General features: G+C 36.1%; 1 protein-coding gene across 2 annotated transcripts in view; it reads left to right on the forward strand.

Moving 5' to 3' along the window:
- Window positions 1–26,944, forward strand: part of BEND5 (BEN domain containing 5) — a 1,007,185-nt gene that overhangs the window by 102,689 nt on the left and 877,552 nt on the right. For both annotated transcript variants that reach the window (XM_005872514.2, XM_005872513.2), the window contains exon 3: window positions 15,705–15,829. In XM_005872514.2, the coding sequence (XP_005872576.1) occupies window positions 15,705–15,829 (125 nt within the window). The remainder of the gene's footprint in view (window positions 1–15,704; window positions 15,830–26,944) is intronic.

Genomic DNA, 26,944 nt, shown 5'->3' on the forward strand with positions numbered 1-26,944 from the left:
TAAATTTTAGGTAATGACTGCTCTGGATAAAATTAAGGGGATAGAGTAATGGACTTCTATTATTTGGTTGGATTATGTTCATTCATGCAACAAATAATGATAGAGTGCTTTAAGGTGATTAAGGATTTTAACATATACACTAATAATTTCTTCTTAGTATAACCATATGAAATGAGTATTATTATCACCAAAAAATGAGAAATTGGAATCCAGTATATTAAATTATTTGTTCAATTTAAGGAGATGAGCAAGTACCTGATTTAGAGCTGTTTTGTGTCTATATCTATTGAATTTGTATCGTATTCCTCTTCCCTTTTTACCAGGAAAATTGCCATTGAGGCATTTGTGAGGTTTGGTGTATGTAGTTGGGTAAGGCTTGTATTTTAGAGATGAGTAATGGAACATTTTAACAGTTCAGGTGAAGCATGATAAAGACCTGAGGTAAGGAAAAAGGAATTGATATGTATACCAAACAAATACAAAAAGGTCAGATATAATGCTGGCCAGTGACGTTTGTGAAGCATCTGCCTTTCTTTTGCTTTTCAGTGGTTTTCTACTCATTTCTATGAGTGATTTATAATAATTAGGGGACCATACTATTGTGTTTCTTTTCACTCCACAAACTGCCATTTGGCTACTCTTTAAAGTTTAATTTGCTTTTGTTCTTATATATAGTCTATGTTTTGATCCCACTCTAAGCATGTACATTTTTATTCAGTAACCACCAATTTTGGCTTGTCGATTTTGTGTATTTCCTGGTTTTTACTTTATTTTATTCTCTATTAGGAAACTGTGTAATTGTTTTTTTCTATTATACATATAAATGGGCAGCTTTTTCCCATTACAAATCTATGAGAGCTATTGCTGATGCATAAACTTGGCTCCACTGAAGCTATGTCTTCTGCTGAAGGAATCTTCTCCAACTGTGCTCTTGCTGTTTTAAGATGTGATACTTGCATGTTATGAAAGGGAAGACAAATGATAAAAGTATCCATGATGCCTCTGGGCATGTACATTTTATCAGCACTGTGGTAATTTCGTAAAGAGAAAATTTACTGGGATCATTTTGTGTTGTAGGTATTTACATATGTCATTTATTTAACACATATTAATTGAGTACATTCTGGGTTTCATAAATAATGGCAAGCAGGTAGTATACATGAATGAACAAAAAAGATATGGTTTCTACTTTTAAGGAGCTTTATCTGATGGGAAAAAATCAATCAGAAGTTAATAAACACATGTACAATTGCATGATGTGAGAAGGACTGTGAAGGGAACAGAGAATTCAGTGATAGAAATTTTATGGAAACTTTTAGGGTAGTTAGGAAAGACTTCTGTGATGAGATAACCTTTAAACTGAGATCTGGAAGATAAGGAGGCATTCGTGAGAAGGCAGGAATGGAGCCAGTGTGGAAAAAGGTCTTTTAAAAAATTATTTTTAATTTAAGTTTGTATTCAATATTATTTTGTATTAATTAGCTTCAATTGTGCAGCATAGTGGTTAGACAAACATATTCTTTACAAAGTATTCCTCCTGACATTTTCAGTACCCAGAAGATGTTTGTTATAGTAACTGAAAAGAGGAGAATGCATTATAGACAAAAGAGTGGCAAAAGAGGAAACCAGAAAAGTAGACAGGTACTAGGTCATGCAGTATAGAGGATAATAAAAGCTTTGTGTTTCATTTTATGTGCATTGGGAAACTATTGAGGAGATTTAGGTAGGAGACTGACATGATTTGATTTCTGGGAAATTAATAGTATGATGGAGGTAGAGGTTTTAGCTGAATTTGTAATGGGCTTTTTAAATTGAACTAGCCCAGCCAGGTGTGGCTCAGCGGTTGAGCATCCACCCAGGAACCAAGAGGTCACTGGTTCAATTCCCGGTCAGGGCACATGCCCGAGCTCCGGGCTCGATCCCCGGTGTGGGGTGTTCAGGAGGCAGCCAATCAGTGATTCTCTCTCATCATTGATGTTTCTCTCTCTCTCTCCCTCTCCCTCTCTGAAATCAATAAAAATATATTTACAAAAATAAAATTGAACTAAACTAGGACAGAAATTTTCTTTAATTTCATAGTAGGCATTTGATATGTATACACATACATGTTAATATATACACATGTTAAGGTATGTAAATACATATTAATGTATATACACACATGTTAATGTATATATTTATCATTCTATTTTATTTTCTCTATTAGCTTCTTTGCTTTATTTCTTTATTTTTAGTTTTGCTCTAAATTTGGCTCCCTTAGTGTTGTTCTCTGTTGACTGCATTTCTCTTTGTGTTACTTTGTATAACTAGTAATGTTTTATTGTAAGCTGGACATTGTGAATGATACAGTGTAGAAACTCTTGGCTTTGATTTTGTCATCCAATGAGATGATTTTTGATCCAATATCAGTTGAAATACTGATTAAATATCTTGAACTTGTATGAACCTAGTTACATGCCCTGTAAGGGAAGATCTATGGAAAGCCCAAGGTGTTTACCAGGCCCCTCTAACTTGGGACTTGTGCAAGAAAGAATTAAGTCACTTTCATGAGTTTCCTAAACCTTGCATATTACCAAGGAGGGCCTGTTTTTGTGACTGACTCTTGGCTAGCTCTGAAAATACTCTTGGACTCTTCTGGTAAGAATGTTTTACATGCTTGGTACCAGCAGAGAACACAGCACTAGCTTGTCTAGATAGTTCGTGGTGAAAGTCTTCTTTCCTTCTAGGTGTCTGGAGTTTCAATGACTAACCACCCCCAAAACCCTAGGTTCCTAGGCTTAGACGAGTTTCCGTGGTAGATAAAATTTCTGTTGTTGTCATAATTCATTGGTGAAAGAATTGTTTCCTGTGTGACATCACTGTGAGACCACAGTTGGAAGCTTGTGATTGGTTTTCTCAAGACTTCATTCCATGTGCCATTTTTTCCCTTTGCCAATTTTGCTTTGTCTCTTCTGTGCAATAAACTGTAACTGTGAGTTTAACTTCTGAGTCCCCTGCATCCTTTTAGTGAACTACCAAACCTGGGGGTGGTCTTGGGAATCATGACAGAGGACGCACCTCCAAATGCTGTCTTTCCTCAGGTTTTTATTCGGGCTTCATTTTAGTCTTTATTAAGGTGAGTCTGGGTTAGATTATATTTTATGACATGATATTTACTACTTTCTCTTTGTTCAGCTGAATGCCTTGGGCATTAATGAAGTGTTGAAAAGATTTATGTACTCATGCTGGGCTGGACCTCTTCATCCCCTCTATTCTACTATTACAGTGTTTTAGCTAGAGTGTCAGTGAATCTTGTATAGCACTGAAGAAATGGTAGAAACAAGTCTACCTTTTAGAGGAATTCAGTTGAAAGCATAAAGGAAAGTGAAAATAATCTTATTGGAAACTAGAGGAAAGAGGATTCTTTTCATGTAGTGATGGAACATTTAGCAAAACTGTCATTGCAGTATGTGAAAAGTAGAAAATGCACTAAGTAAAATAGAATGATGTAGGTAAGGAAATTTCTAGGCAGAATGTTGCAGGTGCTGCCTGGTTACTTCTGGCTGCTTATAGTAAAATGTGAGAAGAGAGAGAGAAACTAAAGGAAGAACTGTTAGACATGAAGGATCCAGGACCCAATGGTTCAAAATTTCTCAGCCTTTCCAAGTGACAAATGATTCTAAAATTAATTCTTCCAGGTAAAGAGAAAAGCTAAGGTATTCTCAGAAAATCCAGGGAATCCCTGAGATGAAACTGAGGATGTCACTGTACCAGTAAAATCCTTTGTTCAGACCTAAGAAAGATTGAATATCAGAGTGCTAAATTAGATAATAGGCCCTCTGAGGACTTTAAGGGTGTGTTTCACCAATCCTCAATGAAAAAACAGGGCTTAAAAGAAGGTAAAAAATATTGTTACTTAGCAGGAACCCAAGGTAGAAAGGGCTTATCTCAGAAACTCATAGAAGCTCTGAGACAATAAATATTTGTTGTTTGAAGCAGCTAAGTTTTGAGTTAATTTATTGTACAGCAACAAGTGTTTATTCTATTAACGTATTATTTTTCATACGAACAACTGTAAACCTATTTTTACCCCACCCTGTATGAAGCAAAATCAGTTGTGACACTTTTTATATAGTTTGACCTCAAACATGTAAAAATATGAATATTCATAGAAAAATATATGAAGAGGGTGCCCCAAGATATTAGCAAAGATTTTTCTCTGCATGGTTGGTTTGGGGGATTTATTTATTTTATTTATTAATGTGTTTATTTATATGTTGTTATACTTCTAATTAGAAAAACGTTTACCTATGTTTTCTGGAATATTTTGGAAAATCAACAGCATGATAAGTAAAGGTTTATGAAATATTTTGCATTCACATTTGACAATCCTTCCGAGATTAACTAATGAACTGTAATATCGAAAGGAAGGTCCTTCTTTGTTCCTGTTACCTTTTCCCAGAACTTATGTGGGTATAGCCTGAGGAAATACGTTTTTTTTCTGGCATTTCCCATGCACTCTGGAATTATGCTTGTTGATTTTTAGTGATTCTGAGAGGTATGTTATGGCGGTACTCATTTTTGTGACATTTTTTTCTAGCTTGTTGTTTTGGCATTCTTCCTAATGAGAACTACAGAGGGGGCTGAATTTGTGAGCAGGTGGTATATGGGATTAAAAAAACACACACCTTACAAATAGTTTTTAAAAGTTGTTAGCTGAAGTTCAATTTAGGCTGTATGATTTGCAGTAAGATTAGAATTCTCGTTGCACATAATCTCAGAGTATATTGGTATCATCTCCATCCTGAAATAGGATATTAATATTGTAGCTGGGTAATTAGTAGTATTCAGCAAAGTTCTGAATGTAATAACAATAATAAGTGCTTTGATTTGTTGAATTTCTCCTATGCATAAGGAACAGTGCTAGAAGCTTTACATGTATTCTTTAAAAGCCTCTTACGTACTGAAAATTATGTTTCTTTTTATTTTATAGATGAATAAAATGAGGCCATAGTCTTAATGCAAGTATTTGGCAGAGTGAGGAATTAAACCTGGTTCTAACCACAGAGCCATGGTATTTCATCATTAGAGGGCTCTCCCTGCCCCCATGAAGGCCAAGAGTAGTTTAGCCCAATTCTGGACTCTAGGCCTGGATTAGAGAGGTTCCTATCTTCCTAGCTCTAGCATATGTGTTAAACTATGGGGTATTTTTTCAGTTTTCTGTCTTAATTGTCATTTCCTTAGAAACGTTTTCTATTTTTATTTTTATTTTTATTTTAACATATTTATTCAGATATAATTCACATCCCTGAAATTCATTCATATAAATAGTACAGTTTAATAATTTTTAGCATTTTCATAGAGTTGTGTAACCATCACCATAATATAATTTTAAAACATTTGTGTAATCCACTCAAATAAACACTGTACTAATTATCAGTTACTTTCCATTCTTCCCCACACCTCTAAGCCTTAGGCAGTCACTAATTTATTTTCCATTTATGTGTATTTCTTTTTTGTGGATATTTTATATAAATGGATTCATACAGTATGTGGTCTTTTCTGACTGATTTCTTTCACTTTGCATAATATTTCAAGCTTCATTCATTTTATAGCAGGTATCAGTACTCCATTTCTTTTTTTCCTCTGGCTTTATTGTAGTGGAATTGATAAATAACAATTGTATATATGTAAGGTCTACATATGCATTGTGAAATGATTACCACAATCAGGTTAGTTAACATATCTCATATATATATGGAATCTAATGAACAAAATAAATTGCTGAATAAAATGACATGGAAACATGGAACAGACTGACAAATCTCAGAGGGAAGAGGGGAGTGAAGCGGGAAGAGATTAACCAAAGAAGTTATATGCATATAGGCATTGCTCAGGGACAGAGACTATAGGGTAGTGAAGGCCTGGGTTAGGGTGGGGACTGGGTGGAGGGGGGCAATGGGGTAAAGAAGGGGATACATCTGTAGTACGCTCAACAATAAATATTAAAAAAACTTTTAAAATATGTTTTTATTGATTTTAGAGAGAGAGGAAGGGAGAAGGCTAGAGAGATAGAAACATCAATGAGAGAAACATTGATTGGCTGCCTCTTGCATGTCCCCTAAGGGGATTGAGCCTGACCTCTTGATTCATAGGTCTTCACTCAACCATCAAGCCACACGACTGGGCTTAAAAAAAATTAAAAATAACATTTAAAAAAAGGGCCAAATTTTGGTTTAATTGACTTTATTGTTTTTTTAAATTTATTTTTTTCTAATTTTTATTACTTATTTTCTTCTATATATTTTGTTTTTTTGTTTGCTCTTATTTTTCTAATTTCTTTAAAGCAGTCTATCACATTATTGATTTCAAAACTATTCTTGTCTGATATTAGAATTTATAAATAGACTTAATTTTTATATTTTTCCCATTTTCATTAAGTTCCACATACTTTCTACTTTCCATTGTTATTTCTTTTTTGATCCTTTAGTTATATAAAAATATATTTTACTAGAGGCCCAGTGCACAAATTCCTGGTCAGGGCCGGGCTGGCTGGGGGAAGGGGCCACAGGTGATTGGTCAGTGGGCCCCACCCCTGATTGGGGTTGGGAGGCCGGTTAGGGTGGGACCGGCCATGGGGAGGGGCTGTGGGCAGTGTGCCGGCCGGCCCTGCCCGTGAATGGGATGGGGGGTGCCTATTGGGGGCCAGTGGCCTGGGGAAGGGGCCATGTGTGGTTGGCCGGCCGGCCCTGCCCCCTATTGATGTGGGGGTCAATCAGGGGTGTGGCTGGCCAGGGGGATGGGCTGTGGGCTGATCAGGGTGGTGGGGGCCCCTCAGGGGTGTGGCCGGCTGGGGAGAGGGGCTGCAGGAGGTTGGCCGGCCAACCCCGCCCCCTATTGGGGTGGGAGGTGCGATCATGGATGGGGTGACCAGTTGTGGGGAGGGGCTGCAGGCTTATCATGGTGGGGCGGGCTGATCGGGCGCATGGCTGGCTGGGGGGGGAGGAAGGGTTTGTTTGGCCAGCTGGCCCCACTCTTGATCAGGGTGGGAGAGTCTGATTAGGGGCAGGCCGGCAGGGGGGAGGGGCTGTGAGGTTGGCCGGCTGGCCCCACCCCCTGATCGGGCCGGTTCCCTGGCCACAGTGGGCATCATAGTGACCGGCCATTACAGTCACTGGCTTTTTATATATATAGATAATTGTTGAGGTATTTCTCAGATTTCATTTTGTTGATTTTAATTCTGTTATCAGAGAACTTCCTTTTTACGATTTTAGGAGTTTAGACCAGAGACTTCTGACATCAAATTCCATACACACTTACATTTTTTAGAAATAGAAGAACTGAAGATTCTTTGTTTGTTTGTTTTGTTAATATCAAGTGTGAAGTTGGAAAGAAGCCTTTTTTTGATTTTCAGCTCTTGAAATTCACATGTAGGTTTTTACTCCATCTTCTCATCTGGATTTTCATTTTTTAAATTTGAATACTTGTCAAAAAATTTCAATGGAAATATAAAATTGGGTTTTTAAATTATCTTGAAGTTGAGGCCCAAATGGTGCAATGATTTTGCTAGGCCAGCCTGTTCTTTGGTTGTTTTGTTTAAAGAATATGTATAGATTGAAATGCAGCTGCAAGTGTATTAGTGATTTTCTGTTGCTTACTTGTCAAGATTTTTATCGTTTGGATGAAAAATAGTATTTCAAAACCTGGCAGCATATTGACAAAAACAGAGGAGCACTTTGTGTAATTCTATTTTTGAAAAACTACTTCATTAAAAGACAAAGATTACCTCTGCTACTTCTACAGTAGGTCCTAGGGTTATGTCTGAGATCCATTCCTATGGCATGATGTAATGCGATTTTCGCTGTAAGTTGGAACCCATCTACATAAGCACCTACATCACTCACATGGAGCAGCTTGTGATGACATGGGGGCGGCCATCTTGTGACCACATGGGGGTGCCATCTTGTGCGAGGGTGTGATGGTCAATTTGCATATTACCTCTTTATTATATAGGATATTATATAGGATGGGAGATGGCGATGTAACCACGAAACAATGTACGTCAAGTCCGATGTAACCCGAGGACTGACTGTATTCACATATATTTCCAACAATAGATTTATTGACAGTTCTTGGATAAAGTTTAATTCTCTACCCTCCTCATTTATCATGGTATGCACTTTTATGCACTAAGAGGGATGGAATAGGCTCTTGTCAATGAGCACACTATATGTAGGTGTCCTAGTTGTGTAGGGTAGCCCTTGACCTTTTGTTGCTAATCTGTGAGAGTACAAGTCCACCCCCTGGAAACAAGCATTTTATGGAGTTGCCTTAGAATAAGGCCTTTGAGCTGGGGTGGGTAATCCCTGAATCTTCCAAACTACGCTTGTAAACTTGGTAACTCAGTCTTCCGCAGAGTCTTGGCTGCTTATTAGTAGCATAACTGAAGATGGCTTTTGTGTGTGTGTGTGTGTGTGTGTGTGTGTGTTAATCCTCACCTGAGGATATTTCACCCCCATTGAGAGAGAGTGGAAGGGAGGGGGAGAGACACAGATTGAGAAACAGTGATGTGAGAGAGACACATCAATTGGTTCTTTCCCGGGGATTAAGCCTGCAATCCAGTTACGTGTCCTTGACTGAAATAGAACCCACGACCCTTCAGTCCACCGGTGGATACTCTAACCACTGAGTCAAACCGGCGAGGGCTGAAGGTGGCTTTTTATTGTTAGGCCTCCTTTCTTCTCTTTGCATTTTTTCTTCCTCTCCATTGTGTCCCATCTCCCCCTTCTTCCTTACCAGAAGAAAAAGTCTTTGCTAAGGTTTCTGAGCTGTGAATGGCACACAGTTACAAATTTGTTTTCTGTATCATTCCTGGCAAACTCATTACAAAGTAATCGAGGCCCACACTCAGGTGCACTTCCTTTGGGACCAATAGCTGTAAATAAGGAGGCTCTGCAAACTGGCTGATAAGTTGTTGTTCTGAAGATAGCAGTGCCTTTTCGCAGAATGTTTGACCTTTTTTTTTTATTGCCTCAGGCCTATCTAAGATCTTAAGGTCTATTTCTCACCTTAAAAATCCTCTGTAGGAAAATGCAGTGTGTGGCTTAAGAAAACTTTAAATTGCTTAACCACTCTCTCTCTTTCTGTGCCTTTCTCTCCCAACCCCCAGCCCTGATAATTATAGTTATGCTGGGTAATCTCCCTATCATTTTGCAAAATGGATTTTCCTTCTTCCAGTAAAAGATACATTTTATTGACATTGGAAGCAACATGTTGAATATTTTATGAAGACTAAATGTATAGGGAAGGAGAAGTAAAAGTACTTTCATATATATTGAAAGAAAGAATATTTTATGCAACTCGAAAATTACTTTGGGACTAATAAAACTCTCAAGCTTTATTATTTATTCTTGTATCAAGGTAATTGTCACCTTTGATTTGAGTGGCTATGCAAAACCCCATCTTCAATATATTTTTTTCTTCCCTGTTGCTGTAAGTATCAAATTGACCCACAAAATGGAGAGTTTCAGGAAACATAATTTAACCTTAGGGAATATGATTGTAGATATTAAAAAGTCAAAATGTTTAAGTCTGCCTAGTACAACCTCTGTAGTTGCAAATACTTGGAGTTTTTGTTAAGATACCTGCAAATTGTTTCAGAAGATTTGGACTATTGGTGTCCAAGATGGATTCAACCAAGTTTTCTGTTAGTGAGCAGTGCTCCTGATATTCTGAGATAGTAGGAAGGCCTCTAAATCTCTGTGACTAATTGCAGTCAGGACAACAGATCTTCTTGTGTTTGTTGTATTGTTTCCACTTAAGATGCAGCATTGTTTTACTCTTTTATAAAAATTGATGACCCATATGCATTTCAAAAGAGATCTTTGAAATCTCAAATTGACTCTAATTTCTGCCAAAATATGTTTAGAGACTACTAGGACATAATTTTCAAGTAGTATTTACTATGGAATGAGAAATTCCATGGATTTAATGCTTTTATTTCAGATACAGAAATGAAATTTAGACTTTTTCTAAATAATGAAATTGCAAAAATAATTGCAATTGTCATATACACTGAGTGGCCAGATTATTATGACCGGCCAGATTATTATGACCACCCCATCAGTACTTCGTTGGGCCAACTTTTGCCTTCAATACTGCGGCGATTCTTCTTGGCATTGACTCCACGAGATGTTGAAAGGTGATGCGAGGAATCTGACGCCATGCCTGATAAATAGCACTGTCCAGTTCTGTGAGATTTGATGGTTGTGGAACCAGCTGCCTGATGGCTCTTTTGACTTTGCCCCACAAATGCTCAATTGGATTGAGATCTGGTGATTGTGGGGGCCACCTAAGCAAAGTCAAGTCTCCCTCATGTTCTTGAAACCACTCCTGCACAATACGAGCACCGTGGCATGGCGCATTGTCTTGTTGGAAGAAGCCATCTCCATTAGGATACGCCATCAACATGATAGGATGAACTTGATCAGCAATGATACTTAGGTATGTTGTGCTATTCAGACATTTATAATGATCTGGCCTTCTAGCAACTTCAGCGTGAAATTGTAGCTAATTTGCCTACAAATGTCAGGTGGTCATAATAATCTGGCCACTCAGTGTATGATCTATATAGTTCTAATCTTGTGCAAAGAAAAAATGAGTGGTTATTGAATATTACCTTTTGAATGATTCACAGATACCTCAAACTTAATATTAAAACATTTTCTTCTTCATACCTTCTTCTCTTCCTGTACCAGCTATTATGGCTAATTCGTCACCAATCTAGTCACCAAGCTGCAACTCTCAACTAGTCACCTTCAGCTAGTCCTTTATTCCCTTGTGGTTGATACAAATTTCCCCTACTGGTAACAAATTATATTCCTTCAAATAAAGGTGTCAGCAGATTACTGGAGTGATTTACAGTGTCCTGGTCACTGGATTAGAGCTCCTTATAGGCACCATCTCCAAGTACAGACACATTGGGAGATTGGTTTTCAACATACGAAATTGGTGGAGTGGGGACACAAACATTCAATTCATAACATTGAGTACAAGAATAGCTTAGCCTTGACTGGGTGGCTCAGTTGGTTGGAGCATGGTCCTGTACACCAAAAGGTTGCTGGTTTGCCCGGCCAGTGTTGCTTAATGGTTGAGTGTTGACCTATCAACCAGAAAATCACGGTTTGATCAGGGCATATGCCAGGGTTGCAGGCTCAATCCCCAGTAGGAGGCCCATAGGAGGTAACAGGTCAGTGATTCTCTCTTATCATTGATGTTTCTGTCTCTCTCTCCCTCTCTCTTCCTTTCTGAAATATATATATACACCCTTCCCCTAGTTGCCGGCACAGGTTTTCCTCCGGCACCCGGGACCCAGGCCTTTGCTCCAGCTGGAGCCTTCAGTGTTCGCAGCTCTGGAGGGAGCCTTCAGTCTTCGCTCCGCCGCTTTGCCCCTACGTATGCAAATTAACTGCCATCTTTGTTGGGTTAATTTGCATGCTCTCTTGATTGGCTGGTGAGCATAGTGGAGGGATGGTTAATTTACATGTTTGTCTATTATTAGGTAAGATATATCTATCTATCTATATATCTCTATCTATAGATATCTATATCTATATCTATCTATCTATCTATCTATGTTTTTAGAAAAAGGTTGCAGGTTCGATCTCAGGTCATGGAGCATTTTGGAGGCAGCCAATCAATGTTTCTCTCACATCGATGTTTCTCGTTCTCTCTAAAAGTCAATAAAAAAACCCCATATCCCCTTGAGGATTAAAAAATAAAAAGGATAGCCTACTTTCATCCTGTAAACTAGATTACTTTCTCCTATTGTATGCTATTATGATACCAGGAATATATCTCTTCTTCATAACCCTTGTCATACTTCAAGTGATTAGATTGATGTTTATATTCTCAATGAGTGCATAAGAACCCAAGGATAGAGACCGTGTCTATGCTGTTCACTGTCATAACCATAATAATAATTTTATGTTAACCTATAATTTATACTCAATAAATAAATAAATAAATATTTAAGTGAATATTTCATTAAAGATAGAAGTTGGTTAGTTTACTTTCCAAACAAGAGAATTAAGATGTTTCATATATCAATTTGACTAACTTTCAGAAAGTACTTCTTGAACATTTCCATTAGAAACAAAGGAGAGTAACTCACCCTGTTTGGGTCTAGAGTGGAATTTCTTTCATGAATCATACCATCCAATACTTTTCCTTTTTGGGGCTACTTGCTGAGAATACCAAAGTTCCAAATGGGGGGGAAAAAGCCAAATGGGAAGCTAAATAGTGCCTTATTACTAACTGGGAAAGCCGATCAGAAATATCTTACCCGTCATTTCTATTCTACCCTCATTCCACTAACAAATAATGAACTTCATTGGTAAGCCCAGTTCACTTAGACATGGAAGCCTGATGGATTATACTGCTTCCTCTTCACTGAATTTATGCTGATTTCCATGCATGTAGAAGATACCTTATACACATGGTCCACTTAGTAAATTAAAGCTGAATTTCAAGGAGGTTAAATAACTTTCCCAGAGTTACACAACTTAGTGAGTGGTAGAGCAAAGACTTGAGACCAGGACTGTCTGATTCACTGCTAAAGTCCTCAACCACTTTACCATCTGATGGACATTATAAATGAGTAATAAAGAAAGTGATGGTGAAAGATATGAGAAGATGATGGGGAAAGATTAATTTTTGAAAATAACTTGGAAGATACCTTCAATGAAAAGTCATAGATGATGAGAGGGCTCCAAACTATGAGAATAGCTTAAGTAAATGTGCCAAGGCAGAATGGTTGTGTAACAGTGAATAAATCTGTGTATTAACTCCCACTTCCCCCAGGAACTCCGATGATACCTGAATTTGCACAGGTATTTAAGGGCCTAGAGACTTTTTATGATAGGCTGATTTCGCATTTCATTCTTTAAATGGTAGAAATCCATTAAAGGCAGCTCTGTGGAAATCATATGATATGAGAGTGGAGGTCTTGCTGTGGGCGTGAAGAGCAGTTAGGAATTTGTTTCTACAGACTGAGTAAGAGAAGATTAATTGAGAAGTTGATGTGAGAATCAGAGTTACATTACAGGTAATTCTGTCATAAGCCCAAGGTCACAAAGGTAATCAATGATAGATCCAGAGCTATAACCAGGTCTTCTGACTGCCATTCTAATCAATAGTCCATCCACTTAAAAATATGTACCCAGAAAGCATTTTTAACTTTTAAAGAAGAATGACTTTGAAAATGTCACTCAACCTTCAAATCTCTATTTTTATTCATCATTGGATGGTGAGATATAAAGCATTAATTATTCATCATGTACTGGTATTCAGTGTTTAATTGCTAGTTAATAGCTCCTAATATATTTTAAGGAAATCATCTTGTTTGTTTACTTGGAAAATCAATTTCTGTAGATGAAGATGAAATATGCCCTCAACTCTATGAGTCATACTACAACTCTATTTCTTAATGCCACAGAAGCCCAGAGCTGGAAGCAAGGACCATTCTAAGTTTTATATAGCTTGAAGCTTATATAATTTCAGAGGGTGGTCTTTAAGAAAAATTCACAAAATTATTAATATAAAATTATATCTTCAAAATAAATATCACAATAAATTATTGGATCTTTAGGGATTCAGGTCTTTTTCTGCTGAAATCTCTGGCTATTTACAGGATATGCTTCAAAGAAGTGCAGCCTTGCTTTTCCTTTATATTATACTCTCTGCAACTCTCAGCCTTCATAAGGGCTCTTGTACGTGAGGAACCTTAAAGCTTAAGCTTCATTTGCTTCATAGTAAACCCACCTCTGGTTGGAAGGAACCTTTGATTATCTAGTCCAAACCTGCCAAATCATAATCCAACCTTTCAAGAATTCATATCTAAGATGACCTCACTGTTGTTGTTTTTTTGCTGAAAGGAAATCTCAGTATTACCTTTTTCCATAATTGTGACTGTTTTGCCCCTTCTTTCCTATGAAAGTTAAACATCTAAATAAAAGTATCAAGTGCGGAAGAAACGTTTATGCCTTAATATATACCAGTGGATTCCTTCTTCTCACTGCTTCATGTGATCCCTCATCAATTCTTGCTTGACCCATTGCAATATATTTCTTTGTATCAATATTGCTTCTATCTCAAGCTTTATACAAAGTATGTCATTGTTTAAATGTCATTGTTTAAACAGTCAATTGCCTTTTTAAAAATTATGAGACAATGTCTTTTACATTTAAATACTATTTAATATTTTATGGTGTTCACTTATTCTTATAGACATGCATTCTATCTAATATCTTTTGGCTTTTCATGTAATGCAGGTCTGCTAGAAATGAATTATCTTAGCTTTTGTTTATCTGAAAATGATTTAGTTCACCCTCATTTTTAAGGATATTTTCACTGGATATTGAATATTGAGAGTTTTGTTCTTTCATCACTTTAACGATTTCATTACTATCCCCCATGATTTCTGAGAAAAAGTCAATGATCATTCTCATTGTTGTTCTTTTGTATGTGTCATAGCTCCTTTTCCCTGTTTGCTTTAAAGGTTTTCTGTTTATGTTTGGTTAAAGTTCAATTCTGAGTTGTTTTGGTATTTTATCTTTTGACCAAAGACACTAGAGCTCATTTTAAAGCAACATATTGCTGTGCTCTTCAAATGCAATACAATACTAACTTCTCAGTCAATTGCTTTGTTGATGTCTGTAGTCATCTTTACTCTTCTTTAGCTGTTGATGATCTGGTTTGGGAATTCATCAAACTCTTTTTTATTTTATTTTATCTTACTATTAACATTTTGGGCAATTAACTACTCATTTGAATATCTGAGAGAGGAGATACAAAGAATGGAACTCAAACTTAACACATTGCGCACCAGTAGTTTTATTGCTAGCTTTACCCAATGGCCAGATAAGTTTCTACTGAACGAGTACAGAAAACGTTTTACAAAGTATCATACTTTAAAAAGATATTAGCTTGTAAGAGCATGTAATAAATAACTTCAAAATGCAATGGGTATTTAATTTTAAGGTGTGCCTTTAACATTTATGTAAAACACCGTGCAATATGAAAACACGAGAATGCTCGTGATCTGCCCTAATGTGTTAAGTTTGTACATTTTTAATATAACTGTTAGTTCTGTTGTTGGAGAAAATGGAAAATAATTTCAATGTTGTTTGTAAATTTATCATTGTTATTCTTACAGAGTAACTACTTCTAATTTTTTTGTTTAAAACCTGTAAGATATTCTGATAGAAGTTGAGAGATATACCAAACACAGTACAAATGCATAGCCCTATTGCATTTGAGAGTTAAATAAGATCAAATATATTAGAAGTAGCTTGTATACCACATAGGTTAATTCAAATGTTAAGGTGTTATCATCCTTGTTTTTCAAACTAGGAAACTGAAGTTTGGTTGTAATTCTTAATTGCTTTATTGGTCCTTGATACATGCTCTATACGGTATCCCAATCTAAGACAAAACGATCTGCTAGGTGATAAGGATTGAAAAAGCTGCTTGCATCACAGCCTGGCTTAGCTCAAAGCCTCTGCTCTGCATTTGGAGTCAGCAGCCTTAGAGATTGTGAATACTGTACCTATAAGTACTGAATGATGACAAATGTCACTGTAAGAACTCCTAATATTTTAAATGTATGTACCCTTGAACTGCATGAACTTCTATTAAAACCCAGTTCTCTTAATTTTTATTACCAGGTAACCTTGGACGGGTGGACCAGGTCTCTGAGTTTGAGTATGATTTGTTCATTAGGCCGGATACCTGTAATCCACGCTTCCGAGTCTGGTTCAACTTTACTGTTGAAAATGTGAAAGAATCACAGGTGAGGGAAATAGTGGATACCTTCAGTTTGGTTTCGGTAAGAAGATTGTGCTTTTGTTTTAGGTTAGGAATATTTAAAAAGTCATGACCATATTTGGACTGTTTTGTTGTGTATATATAACAGTGATACAGTTTTGTTTCTAGAGACATAGATAAATAGGTATAATATGTTGTTTTTTGTTATCTAAAGATTATTAAATAATACAAATAGATAACTGAGAACAAAAAGTATGCTTTAGAAACTGAAGCATTAGCTTGGTATGGTAGGCTTCCTTGAGGAATACAGTAAGAACCTATAGGAGGTGACTTGTATTATGTTTATTATGGTATGTTCTCTATCTCATTTCTTCTATAAAAACCTGTAAATCATTATACAATTCTCACAGGGCCTCAGTTTCAGGAAAAAGCTTTTCTTCTCCTATACAATTAGATGTTTATATCATAAAAACAATATGATTCTTGTAACTCATTCTATTTTCCCTTTGCTTAGGCTGTTGGAAAACTCAGAGTCAATTTTATAGCCCTCTCTAATGATTTTGCTTGTGTTTCTGTGTACTGACTTTTCAAAAAATTCAGATCATAATAATCTGTCTTTAATCATGACTTCATCATTTACATTTTCTAACAGTGTATGATTTCATAATCCTGTTCAAATCTGCTTTGAATGGGAGAGTGTATTGATGAAAAGAACTAAATACATATGCTTTGAACAAACATTAAAATATAATCTTAAGAAATCAGTTATCACTCTGTTATACTGAGACAGCTAATCATGAAAGACTTTGCACAAACTTTGTACACATAGTGATATGATTTTTTTAAGCAGATGAAAGCATAGCCCTATAACCTAACCTCTGCCTTCTTCATTCAGGGTCATCTATTTTTTAGTATATTTAGGAGAAGGTGAGGAGGTTGTTTAATTTCCTCTTTCAAGTCAATCTCTCCTGTTTGCTTTTTCACCTTCTTGCTTGCTTCTCTCTTTTTCTCTCAACTGCAACTTGCATTATGTGTCAGACAGTGGTCAGCATCTGGAGTTTAGGGAACTTGGAGTCTTCCTTGGCTCAGGGCGGTTCCTGGCCCACTGGCTCCAGTCGAAGAGGGCTCAGGAACAGCCACGTAACTTTACTGCTGATTCTCCCAATTCCCTACAACATCACTGACACAGGACTTTGTGTGTATAATGTTTACTGAAGTTTGGGGTTTAACTGGAAGGAATTAAATTTATGGGAGAGCTCTGAACATTGTTAGCTAAATATGATTTATCTCAGCATTTTAGGAGAACTGGGGGAAAGGTTTCACCCTACACAGAGGGCTGCTCAAGGATAAACTTTAGTTCCTAGGTTTGCTTCTGGGTTGTACTTCTCTTTCATGGGAATAATCCTTTTTTGGTGTTTTTTTTTTCTTTCATAGTAAGAGGAACAATATTTCTCTCTCCACCCACCTTAGGAAAACCTATATGCTACCTACAGGAGCTCACCTGACCCTAGGATTGTCCAGCTTGTTCCATCAAGACAATCGATAATTCCAAAGTGCATTTACCAAAGTCTATGTTACTGAGTCTTGAGAATATAACTTACAGCAGAGGCTTTAGCCAGATGTACTAGACTGAGTCTTGGCACTCTAAGTTTGGGTTCCCTATGAAGATCTCTACTATCGTGAGGTAAACACACAACCTCTTACTCTTCTGTGGGTGTTCCTGTGTCATGTCAGTCAGTAACTTACAGTTGGCACATACACACACTACTGATAAATGTGAGACAGTATAGTCAATTTATATGGAGGAGGGGGGAACATTTTATTAAAAGTGTTATAAGCCAGGATTTCTAAATTCATAAAGGAGATTAGTCTTTTCTTCTTTATGCACAGCATATGTGCATCCTTCAGCTTGCCTACCACACACAAGAATCCACAAACTCCTCCAAAATGAGACCTATTACTTTTCAAAAAAACAGCATTGTCTATCCTCATTATATCCTTTGCTAAATAGAGACTTAGTGGAAACCCTGAAATTATAATGTTTTTTAATTTTGGGCCATATTAAATTCCAACCCTAATTTTATAGTTATGTTTTTGTTGTTATTGTTTAAAATATCTCTTCCAGAGTTATAAAATATTCATATTACATGTTGAAGTCATGCAGCCTATTTTCGTAGTCTTGTTTACCAGTTCAATAAGCAAGTAACATGAATGTGTCCCGAGGGATTACTGAAATAAGACAGTTGGTGCTTATTTTTAAAGTTGGAGGAACCAATATTTTCCCAGTCTTTTGGATTCTATCTTCATACCCAGTACTATTCTACCTTTGTTACAGTTAGAAATCATGAACATGTTTATCTGGTTTCCTGGAGCCTGATGCTTTATCAGCCTTTCTGTGGGCCATTGCTTCATCAACTATAATCACATTATATAGTTATGGAAATCTGTCTCAAGAAAGCATAAAGATCTGCTGGAAAGATACAGTATATATCTCTAGCTCACAGGATATTTGTTTTCATGGTTGTCTACATGAAAGAGAATGATTTTACTATTAAGTTTGACTTGTGAGGTCTGTTTTCATAATGTCTCTTCTTGTAATCTTTTTCCATCTCTCCAATTTCCGTTAAAATGAGACCTGCATGAATGTAATCTAGTCAGGAACCTTATTTCGGGTTTGGTACTAGCAGGCAAAGAAATATTAGTCATCAAAGACTGACTTCATTAAATGAATGTTAAAAATCACAGCATCAAATATACTTTATAAACAGGTCTAGCTTTTGGGTTACTTTTCTTGGTGTTTTTAGGAAGTGATAAAAACTTGGAGCATGCAGTGCTATATTGCAAGGGCTGATATATAAACCTCCAAAAATAGTGGCTAACTAGTGCATTTGCAAGAGACTATGAAAACTGAACATCCTTGTACCTTTTTCTCTCTGAAAAACCTGTATTAAATGTTCTTATGTGGAAATTTACTACTGATACAGCAGAACACTCATTTGATGTTAAAGTAAATCATCCTATTTAAATATAGATGCCCAGTGAATGAACTTCGTGCACTTGGGGTGGGGAGGGGTTCCCTCAGCCCGGCCTGCACCCTCTTGTAGTCTGGGAGCCCTTGGGGATGTCTGACTGATGGCTTAGGGGGGAGCGGGCCTAAGCTGTCAGTCAGATGTCCTTAGCACTGCTGCAGAGGCAGGAGAGGTTCCCGCCACCACCGCTGTGCTCACCAGCTGTGAGCTCTGCATTGAGCGTCTGCTCCCTGGTGGTCAGTGCACGTCATACCAACTGGTCATTCTGCCTTTTGGTCAATTTGCATATTAGCGTTTTATTATATAGGATTCACAATAAAACTTCAGTAAGAGGAAAAAAAATGATCTGTCTTGACTATTTAAACTCTGTTTTATTTCCTTTATATTCTTTACATTTCTTTAAATTTATTTTCCCCTTACTGATTATTAAAGTAGTCAATGTTCAATGTAGTAAATTTGGAAAGTATAGATAATTATTAGAAGCAGAGGAAAACACATTCACCCACCCACCCATAATCTTACTACTAAAAGTGCAAATACTATTAATCTTTTGTCATATTTACTTCTAGGTTTATTTATTTTCTATTTTTGAAGCATAATTTAAGTTAGTACCATATATACTTTTCATGTCTTGCTTTTAAAGAAGCAGAACAGCACTATAAAGCAATTTATATCATTAAGATGTTATAAACATGACTATACAATAGCTATTTACTATTGGACCATTTTCTTACTCTTGGGCATTAATTGTTGTTATAAATAACACTGTAGTGAACATCTTTATGCATGGAATGTTACCCACATTTTATTTTGCTTCTTCAGGATAAATTCCTATGAGAGGAATTGACGGCCAAAGGAAATTAATATTTTAAAAACTCTTGATACATATTTCTGAATAACCACCAGAAGATTTATGCTGTTTCAGCAGTGAATGAGATGCTTTTCTTTGAATTTCTTGCTTTGTTTTATGAACTCAGATGGTCATACATTTAGAACAAATTGATTCTTTTTTCTCATTTACTTTGAAACTTCACACAAATAAATGGAATATGAAGCAATGTTTCAGGTCTTCAGTAATAAAGGAATTAATTGTATTCAAGCATAACATGAGACAACAAAGCAGACCTATTTATTATTTTCACTTTTTTCTTCATCAAATCCTTTATATGGGTGTGCCAACAGTTTCTTCTCTGAGGTATGTATTGGGAAATTAAAATTCCAAGAGACTAGATGAATAAGATAAATAAAATAAAATGGAAGGGATTGCAGTCATTGCAATTATTGGTAATACTAGTAGTCTGGTGCACAAAATTCATGTACATTAAAAGGGAATTAATTGTCCTAACCGGTTTGGCTCAGTGGATAGAGCATCAGCCTGCGGACTCAAGGGTCCCAGATTCGATTCCAGTCAAGGGCATGTACGTTGGTTGCGGGTACATCCCCAGTGGGGAGTGTGCAAGAGGCAGCTGATTGATGTTTCTCTCTCATCGATGTTTCTAACTAACTATCCCTCTCCCTTCCTCTCTGTAAAAAATCAATAAAATATATATTTTTTAAAAAGGGAATTAATTAGCATAAATATTTTAATATTGCTATTTGCCCTTTCTCTATAATAGAAATGTGAGAGATGAAAGGAAATTAGTAAAATGTATATGAAAATAATATATAAATTTATTAATAAATAAACAGTAACAAAAGGATATAACAACAGAGGCATGATATAAAATCGACAAAAACATGATATGAAAACAACAAAAACATGATATAAAAACAACAGTGATGCAAACAATGACTGATAAAGTGATTAAACTTATTCTAATTCTCTCTGTACACCACATTAAGAGTGAAAAGACTTTCAGAGTGCTTGACTAATTTCCCTTGTGATGAAGTACTTAGAACTTTAACTGTAACATCACATGCTCTTCAAACTCGAGAGAAAGCAACATATAACTGACCATGTGCAAAAACGGGTTCAGGTAGGAATATGCCTACTTTGTCTAGAGTTTGTCCTTGTGATTTATTAATAGTCATCACAAATGCTGGCATCACGGGAAACCGTTGTTGAATCAATTTAAATGGGAGGCCAGTGTCAGATGGGGACAAATTAATTCTTGGAATCAGAACAGCCTCTCCCTCTGCAGATCCTGTTAATACTTCAGCTTCGATAATGTAGTAAACAGCTCGGGGAGGGTGCAGCCCTTGGCAAAGTGACCCAGGATTCAGTGGGTCCACGCTCTGAGGTTGGGTTCATGCCTCAAACCCCTCCCTTGCCGGAAACAGCTGGGGAGGGCACAGCACTTGGCAAAGCGACCCAGGATTCAGTGGGTCCACGCTCCGAGGGTGGGTTCCTGCCTCAAACCCCGCCCTCCCCAGAAACCGCTCCAGGAAACAGCTCAGGGGAGGGTGCAGCCGTTGCCAAGACAACCCCTGCAGGACTGACTTCCTTCTGCTTGGTCGCGGTGGTTCAGGTTGTGATGAACACCACCCATGGTTTTTATATAAGTAGATAAAGGGGTAGAATTGACTATGGGAATAGCTAGATGAAGTATAATGGAAGATAAGATATTGGAGAAGAGGAGTTCCAAGTAGTCTGAATGTTTTTGAAAAATTGTCTTTGTAGATCTGGGAAAAAAATATCAGTGAGGCCTGAACAAGAGTCATTGAGAAATGAAGAGGAAAGAGGGAGTAGCGAGATGACACCAATAGTGAGAGGTAGTGGAGGGATAATATGATGAAAGGAGATTTCAAAGCTATGTGCATGGAAGTGAAGGATCAATATTATAAAGACATGGTTATCCCCAAATCAACCTAATTTTAATACAATTCTAATAAAAATCCCCCCCAAATTCATTTCATAAAACTCGACAAGCTAATTTTAACATTCATGTAGGAAAACAAAGGTCCAAAAATAGCCAGGCCCACATTGAAGAAGATTAATGAATGGGTATACATTTATTTTATGGAAACTTGTATTTCAGCTAACAATTTTTATTTATAGCAATGGTGATTAAAATAGTTTGGCATTGGCAAAGGAATGGGCAAATAATCTAAATGAACAGACTGGAACTTAGAAACAAAGCTATTTATAAAAGGGAACTTGATATCTGACAGAGGGTACATTGTAAAATAATAGCAATAGTAGGGTCTATTCAGTCAACAGAATTCTGTGGCAAACAATACCCCAATCTCATACTATTTCAGAACAGACCACAGTGAAGGGGCAAATGCAGGGAAACCAATAGGTCTGGGATAAGCTCAGTTCTATCAGAAACTAATTGTTCATTGCTAGTATATAGTAATATGACATTAACAACATAGAAAGTCCTCCAAATGTTATTTTTCTTATCATTAATATCCAATAAATATTTATTTTTTACCTGTGATATGCCAGTCACTGTTCTGGGTACTCAGGATTCAGCATAGAATAAGACAGACAAGGACCTGCTGTTCTGGGGAAGCTAATGCTCTATTATGAGAAGAAAGACAATAAATAGGAGCAAATAAAAAATAAGATATTTCTAGAAAATGGAAAATGCTACCATAGTTTGTTTATTCAGTTAAGGGGTTTTAACGATATTTTCAATTTCTGCAATTATCAATTAGGCAGCATATTCTTTTATATATGTAAAGGTGTACTGGTTAATAATGCAGATTTTGTGATCAAAGAAAACATGGTAATTTCAAGAGAAACATTAAAAGTGCTTTATTCAAAGTAATGTCTATTGCTAGCTACACATTTCCCCCATCTTTCAGGTAATTTGTGGATACCGTCTCAATAGAACTTTTCTTGTTTTGAGGCAAACCATTCAGAGACCCGATTTTCCACTTCTTTGTATGTTTTGAAGTGCTGCTCAGGAAGTGCGTGTGCCATCGATTGCAACAAGTGGTAATCTGAAGGAGCAAGGTCTGGTGAATACAGTGAGTGGGTTAATACTTCCCAGGCAAGACCTTTTAACATGTCTTTAACTGGTTTTGAAGTGTGTGATGGTGCGTTATCATGAAGCAAAATTACTTTGCTATGTCTTCTGGCCCATTCTGGCCGTTTTACGATCAAAGTGTGGTTCAAATTGACCTGGATGTTCTTTGTCTTTCACGTCGAAATCATCACTTTTAAAGCGTTTAAATCAGCGTTCACAAGTATCTTGAGATGGAGCATGTTCACCATAAGCTTCCCGAAGTATATGATAACTTTCAGCAGCACTTTTCTTCAAAATAAAGTAATGAATTAAAACTTACCGCAAATGCTCTTTTTTTGGCACGAAATTCGACATTTTTAAGCGTAAAAATATCTATGATGTTAACACCTTTAGAAAATTTGAGATATGAAGTTTTGAAGCTTGCTGTCAATACAACAAAAAAGCACACAAATCAAATCGCATATATATCAAATATGTGTAACTCCATCTATTGAAAAAAATATGCATTAGTAACCGGTACATCTTTACCCCAATCTCATACTATTTCAGAGCAGAAGTGAGAGGGAGAGAGAGATAGAAACATCAATGATGAGAGAGAATCATTGATCAGCTTCCTCCTGCACACCACCTTACACTGGGGATCTAGCCTGCTACATAGGCATGTGCCCTGACCAGAAATCGAACTGTGACCTCCTGGTTCATATGTCGATGCTCAACCACTGAGCCATGCTGGCCAGGCTAAACAGCATATTCTTGTACTTATTTTGTTTTTGTGAATATAAGTCATCACTTCACTTGGGCAAATACTTGGGAGCAGGATTGCTTGGTCTTATGCTCTAAGTGTATGTTTAACTTTATAATTAACTGCCAAACTGTTTTCCAAAGTAGCTGTATTCATTTTCATTTCCATCAGCAATGTATGAGAGAGCCCTAGTTACTGCATATCCTTGTCAGAACTTGGAATTGGTAGTATTTTTTAATCTTAGCCATTCTAATAGATGTGCAGTTGTATCTCATTGTGATTTTAATTTGCATTTCCCTAATGACTAATGGCTTTGAAAATCTCTTCATGTGCTTATTTACCATCTGTATATATTCTTTGATGAAGTATTTGTTCACAATTTTTGTTTGTGTTTTAAATAGGATTGTTTTATTGTTACTAAGTTTTAAGAGTTTTGTATATATTCTGGATATAAGTCATTTATGATATCTTTTGCAAATATTTTTTTCTAGACTTTGATTGATCTCCTTATTCCTTTAACAGTATCTTTCACAGAACAAGTTTATAATTTTTGTGAACTCCATTGTATCAATTTTTTTCTGTTATGGATCATGCTTTTGATGTTAATTTTAAGAAATCTTTGTCTAATTCAAAGTTACAAAAGTTTATATGTTTTCTTCTAAAAGTTTTATACTTTGGGGTTTACATTTAGGTCTATGGTTTATTTTAAATTAATATTTATTTGGTGTGAACTATGAATTGAGTCTTTTTGGGGGTTGTTTTTCTTTTTTTTTGCCTATGGATGTCTCATCTGTTGAAATGACTACCCTTTTTCTGTTGAGTTGTTTTTGCATTTTTGTTTAAAATCAATTGATCATATATGTGTGGATCTGTTTCTAGAATCTATTCTGTTCCACTGAACTATATGGCCATTCCTTCTCCAATTCCACACCACCGTGATCTCTATCACTTTATAGTAAGTCTTGAAATCAGATGGTATGATTTCTTTCAACTTGTTACAGTTTTAAGAAATTCTTTTGGTTATTCTAGCTCCTTTGTCTATCCATGGAAATTTTAAAATAAGCTTATTGAGTTCTACACAAATATCCTGCTATCCTGCTGGGATTTTGATTGGAATTGTTTTAAATCTTTAGATGTTTAGGAGAATTTGACATATTGATATATTAAAGGTATTGTTTTTTTCCAATTCATGAACATTATACGTCTATTTGCCTTGTTTGATTACTTTCATCACTTTCTTTGTGTGTTTTTTTAAGGGTTTTTTTTTTTCCAAGATACAGATCTCACATATACTTATTAGATTTTTGCCTAAGTCTTTTTTGGGGGGTGCTATTATAAAAATGAAATTATTTAAACATTTTTAATTACTAATTGTTTGTTGCAATTATATAGTAATATGACGCTGACAATATATAGTAACATGACACTGATAATATATTCTGTATCCTCGCTAAACTGACTTATTACTCCTAGTTGCTTATTTATCAGTTTGGGATTTTCTAAATATGAAATTATGTTATCTAGGGATAGCAATCATTTATATCTATATGCTTTTGTGTTGTTGTTTTTTTTTGGTCTTATTCCATCAGCTATAACCTCTAGTACAGTGTTGAATAGTAGTAGGGAGGGTAGACACACTAGCCTTATTCCCAATCTTAGGAGAATGCATCTAGTTTTTCAATATGAAGTTGATACCCTATTATGTCTCAATAGAAAGAGATGATTAAAATAAAATTCTAAAAATAATTTCTAATTTGTAGTATCTAAAATGATATGATTTTGATATAATTTAGGAATATTCTCTTCAACATTTGGAAATATATCATTAAATTTGTGTTATGAAGTGAAAATATTAGTATATAAATGCACTGGATAAGTGGAAACCAAATATGAAGCATTTTCTTTCCCATTTTATTCTCTTTCCCCTTTTCTCTCAAAAGTTAAAAATTTATCTATAAAACATAGTGTTTGATGACCCAATAATATTTCTTGTGGCATGTTTAAAAAACATGTCTGAATAACTAGCTATGTTTTATTCAGGTTATTTAACTTACTCCTGCATGTATTAACTGATTCATTAAAAACAACAACTTTTTTTTGGTCAATTGAATGTGCCTAAGTATCCAATTCCATTACAAAAGAATAGGAGAAAGTGGGAGCAAAGAAGCTGAGCTACTTTCCCTTACTGAGTATATAATGAGTACTTAGATTGGGAGGTTGAAACATGTAAGGGAGAGTGGTACCCAACACTCTGGAGTTTAAATAGAAGCTTTATAAGTGCTTACTAGTTATTGGCTGTCAGCTAGTTACTTAACTTCTCTGAGTCTCATTTTGAATCTATCTATCTATCTATCTATCTATCTATCTATCTATCTATCTATCTATAAAAGCCTAAGCGACAGTTACGACTGTTGGACCAATCAACCGTTGACTGGTCGCTATGATCACACTGACCACCGGGGGAAGACGCTCAATGAAGGAGCTGCCCCCTGGTGGTCAGTGCGCTCTCACAGAGGGAGCGCTGCTCAGTAGGCTCAGCGGGTCTGGGATAAGCGGTAGCAGTGAGGCGCCCGGCCCAGGGTCTGGGCGCCTCCCTGGCTACCTGTCGCTTTACGTTTAACTACATCCCTGAGGGGTCCCGGATTGCGAGAGGGCGAAGGCCAGGCTGAGGGACCCCACCAGTGCACAAATTGGTGCATCAGACCTCTAGTATTAAATAATATTACTTTAAAGCATTGTTGTTTAAATCATGAAATATTTACATTTTATTTGAAATTAAATAATGAGCATGTAGTAAAGACCCTGGCATATGGTTTACTTTTAGAAAAATATTTGTTAAGTCTAATCAAGATGTATTTCATTAAGAACCTGTTATATTCCTGACACTGTGCTAGGCATTGAAGATATACAATAGCAAAAAAAAAAAAAAAATCCCACACCAATCAATGTGTCTCTCACATTGTTGTTTCCCTCTCTCTCTCTCTCCCTCTTTCTCTCTTCCCTCTTTCTCCCCTTTTCACACACTACAATGGCAAAAAAAAAAAAAATTCCCTATATTTCCTAGAGCTTACATTTTAGTGAATGCAGTATAAATTGATAAGCAAATAATCATGCAAAATGTTAATTTATTTTATTGATAACTTTTATAAGGAGAGAAATCACTAAACTAAATTATTACTTTGGATTCTAAGGTAGTAACATTCACCATCTAAATCTTACTTGTATAGTAAAGCTCAAATGATTATTTAGCCACCATAGAACAGTGTTGCAATGTTATCTATTGGATAAACAAATAACTGAATGGTTAACTTAAAAATGGGAGTATGACTAGGAGTAGTTTCATTTATTCAACAAACATTTTGGTGATTCACTGTGAACCCAAGCATTTATATAAGGCAGTCCCTGAATCAAGTACACAAAAAACTATAAACCAATCTATAATAATAAAAAGG

This window comes from Myotis brandtii, unplaced genomic scaffold (assembly GCF_000412655.1).
Source record: "Myotis brandtii unplaced genomic scaffold, ASM41265v1 scaffold382, whole genome shotgun sequence".
NCBI classification, from domain to species: domain Eukaryota; kingdom Metazoa; phylum Chordata; class Mammalia; order Chiroptera; family Vespertilionidae; genus Myotis; species Myotis brandtii.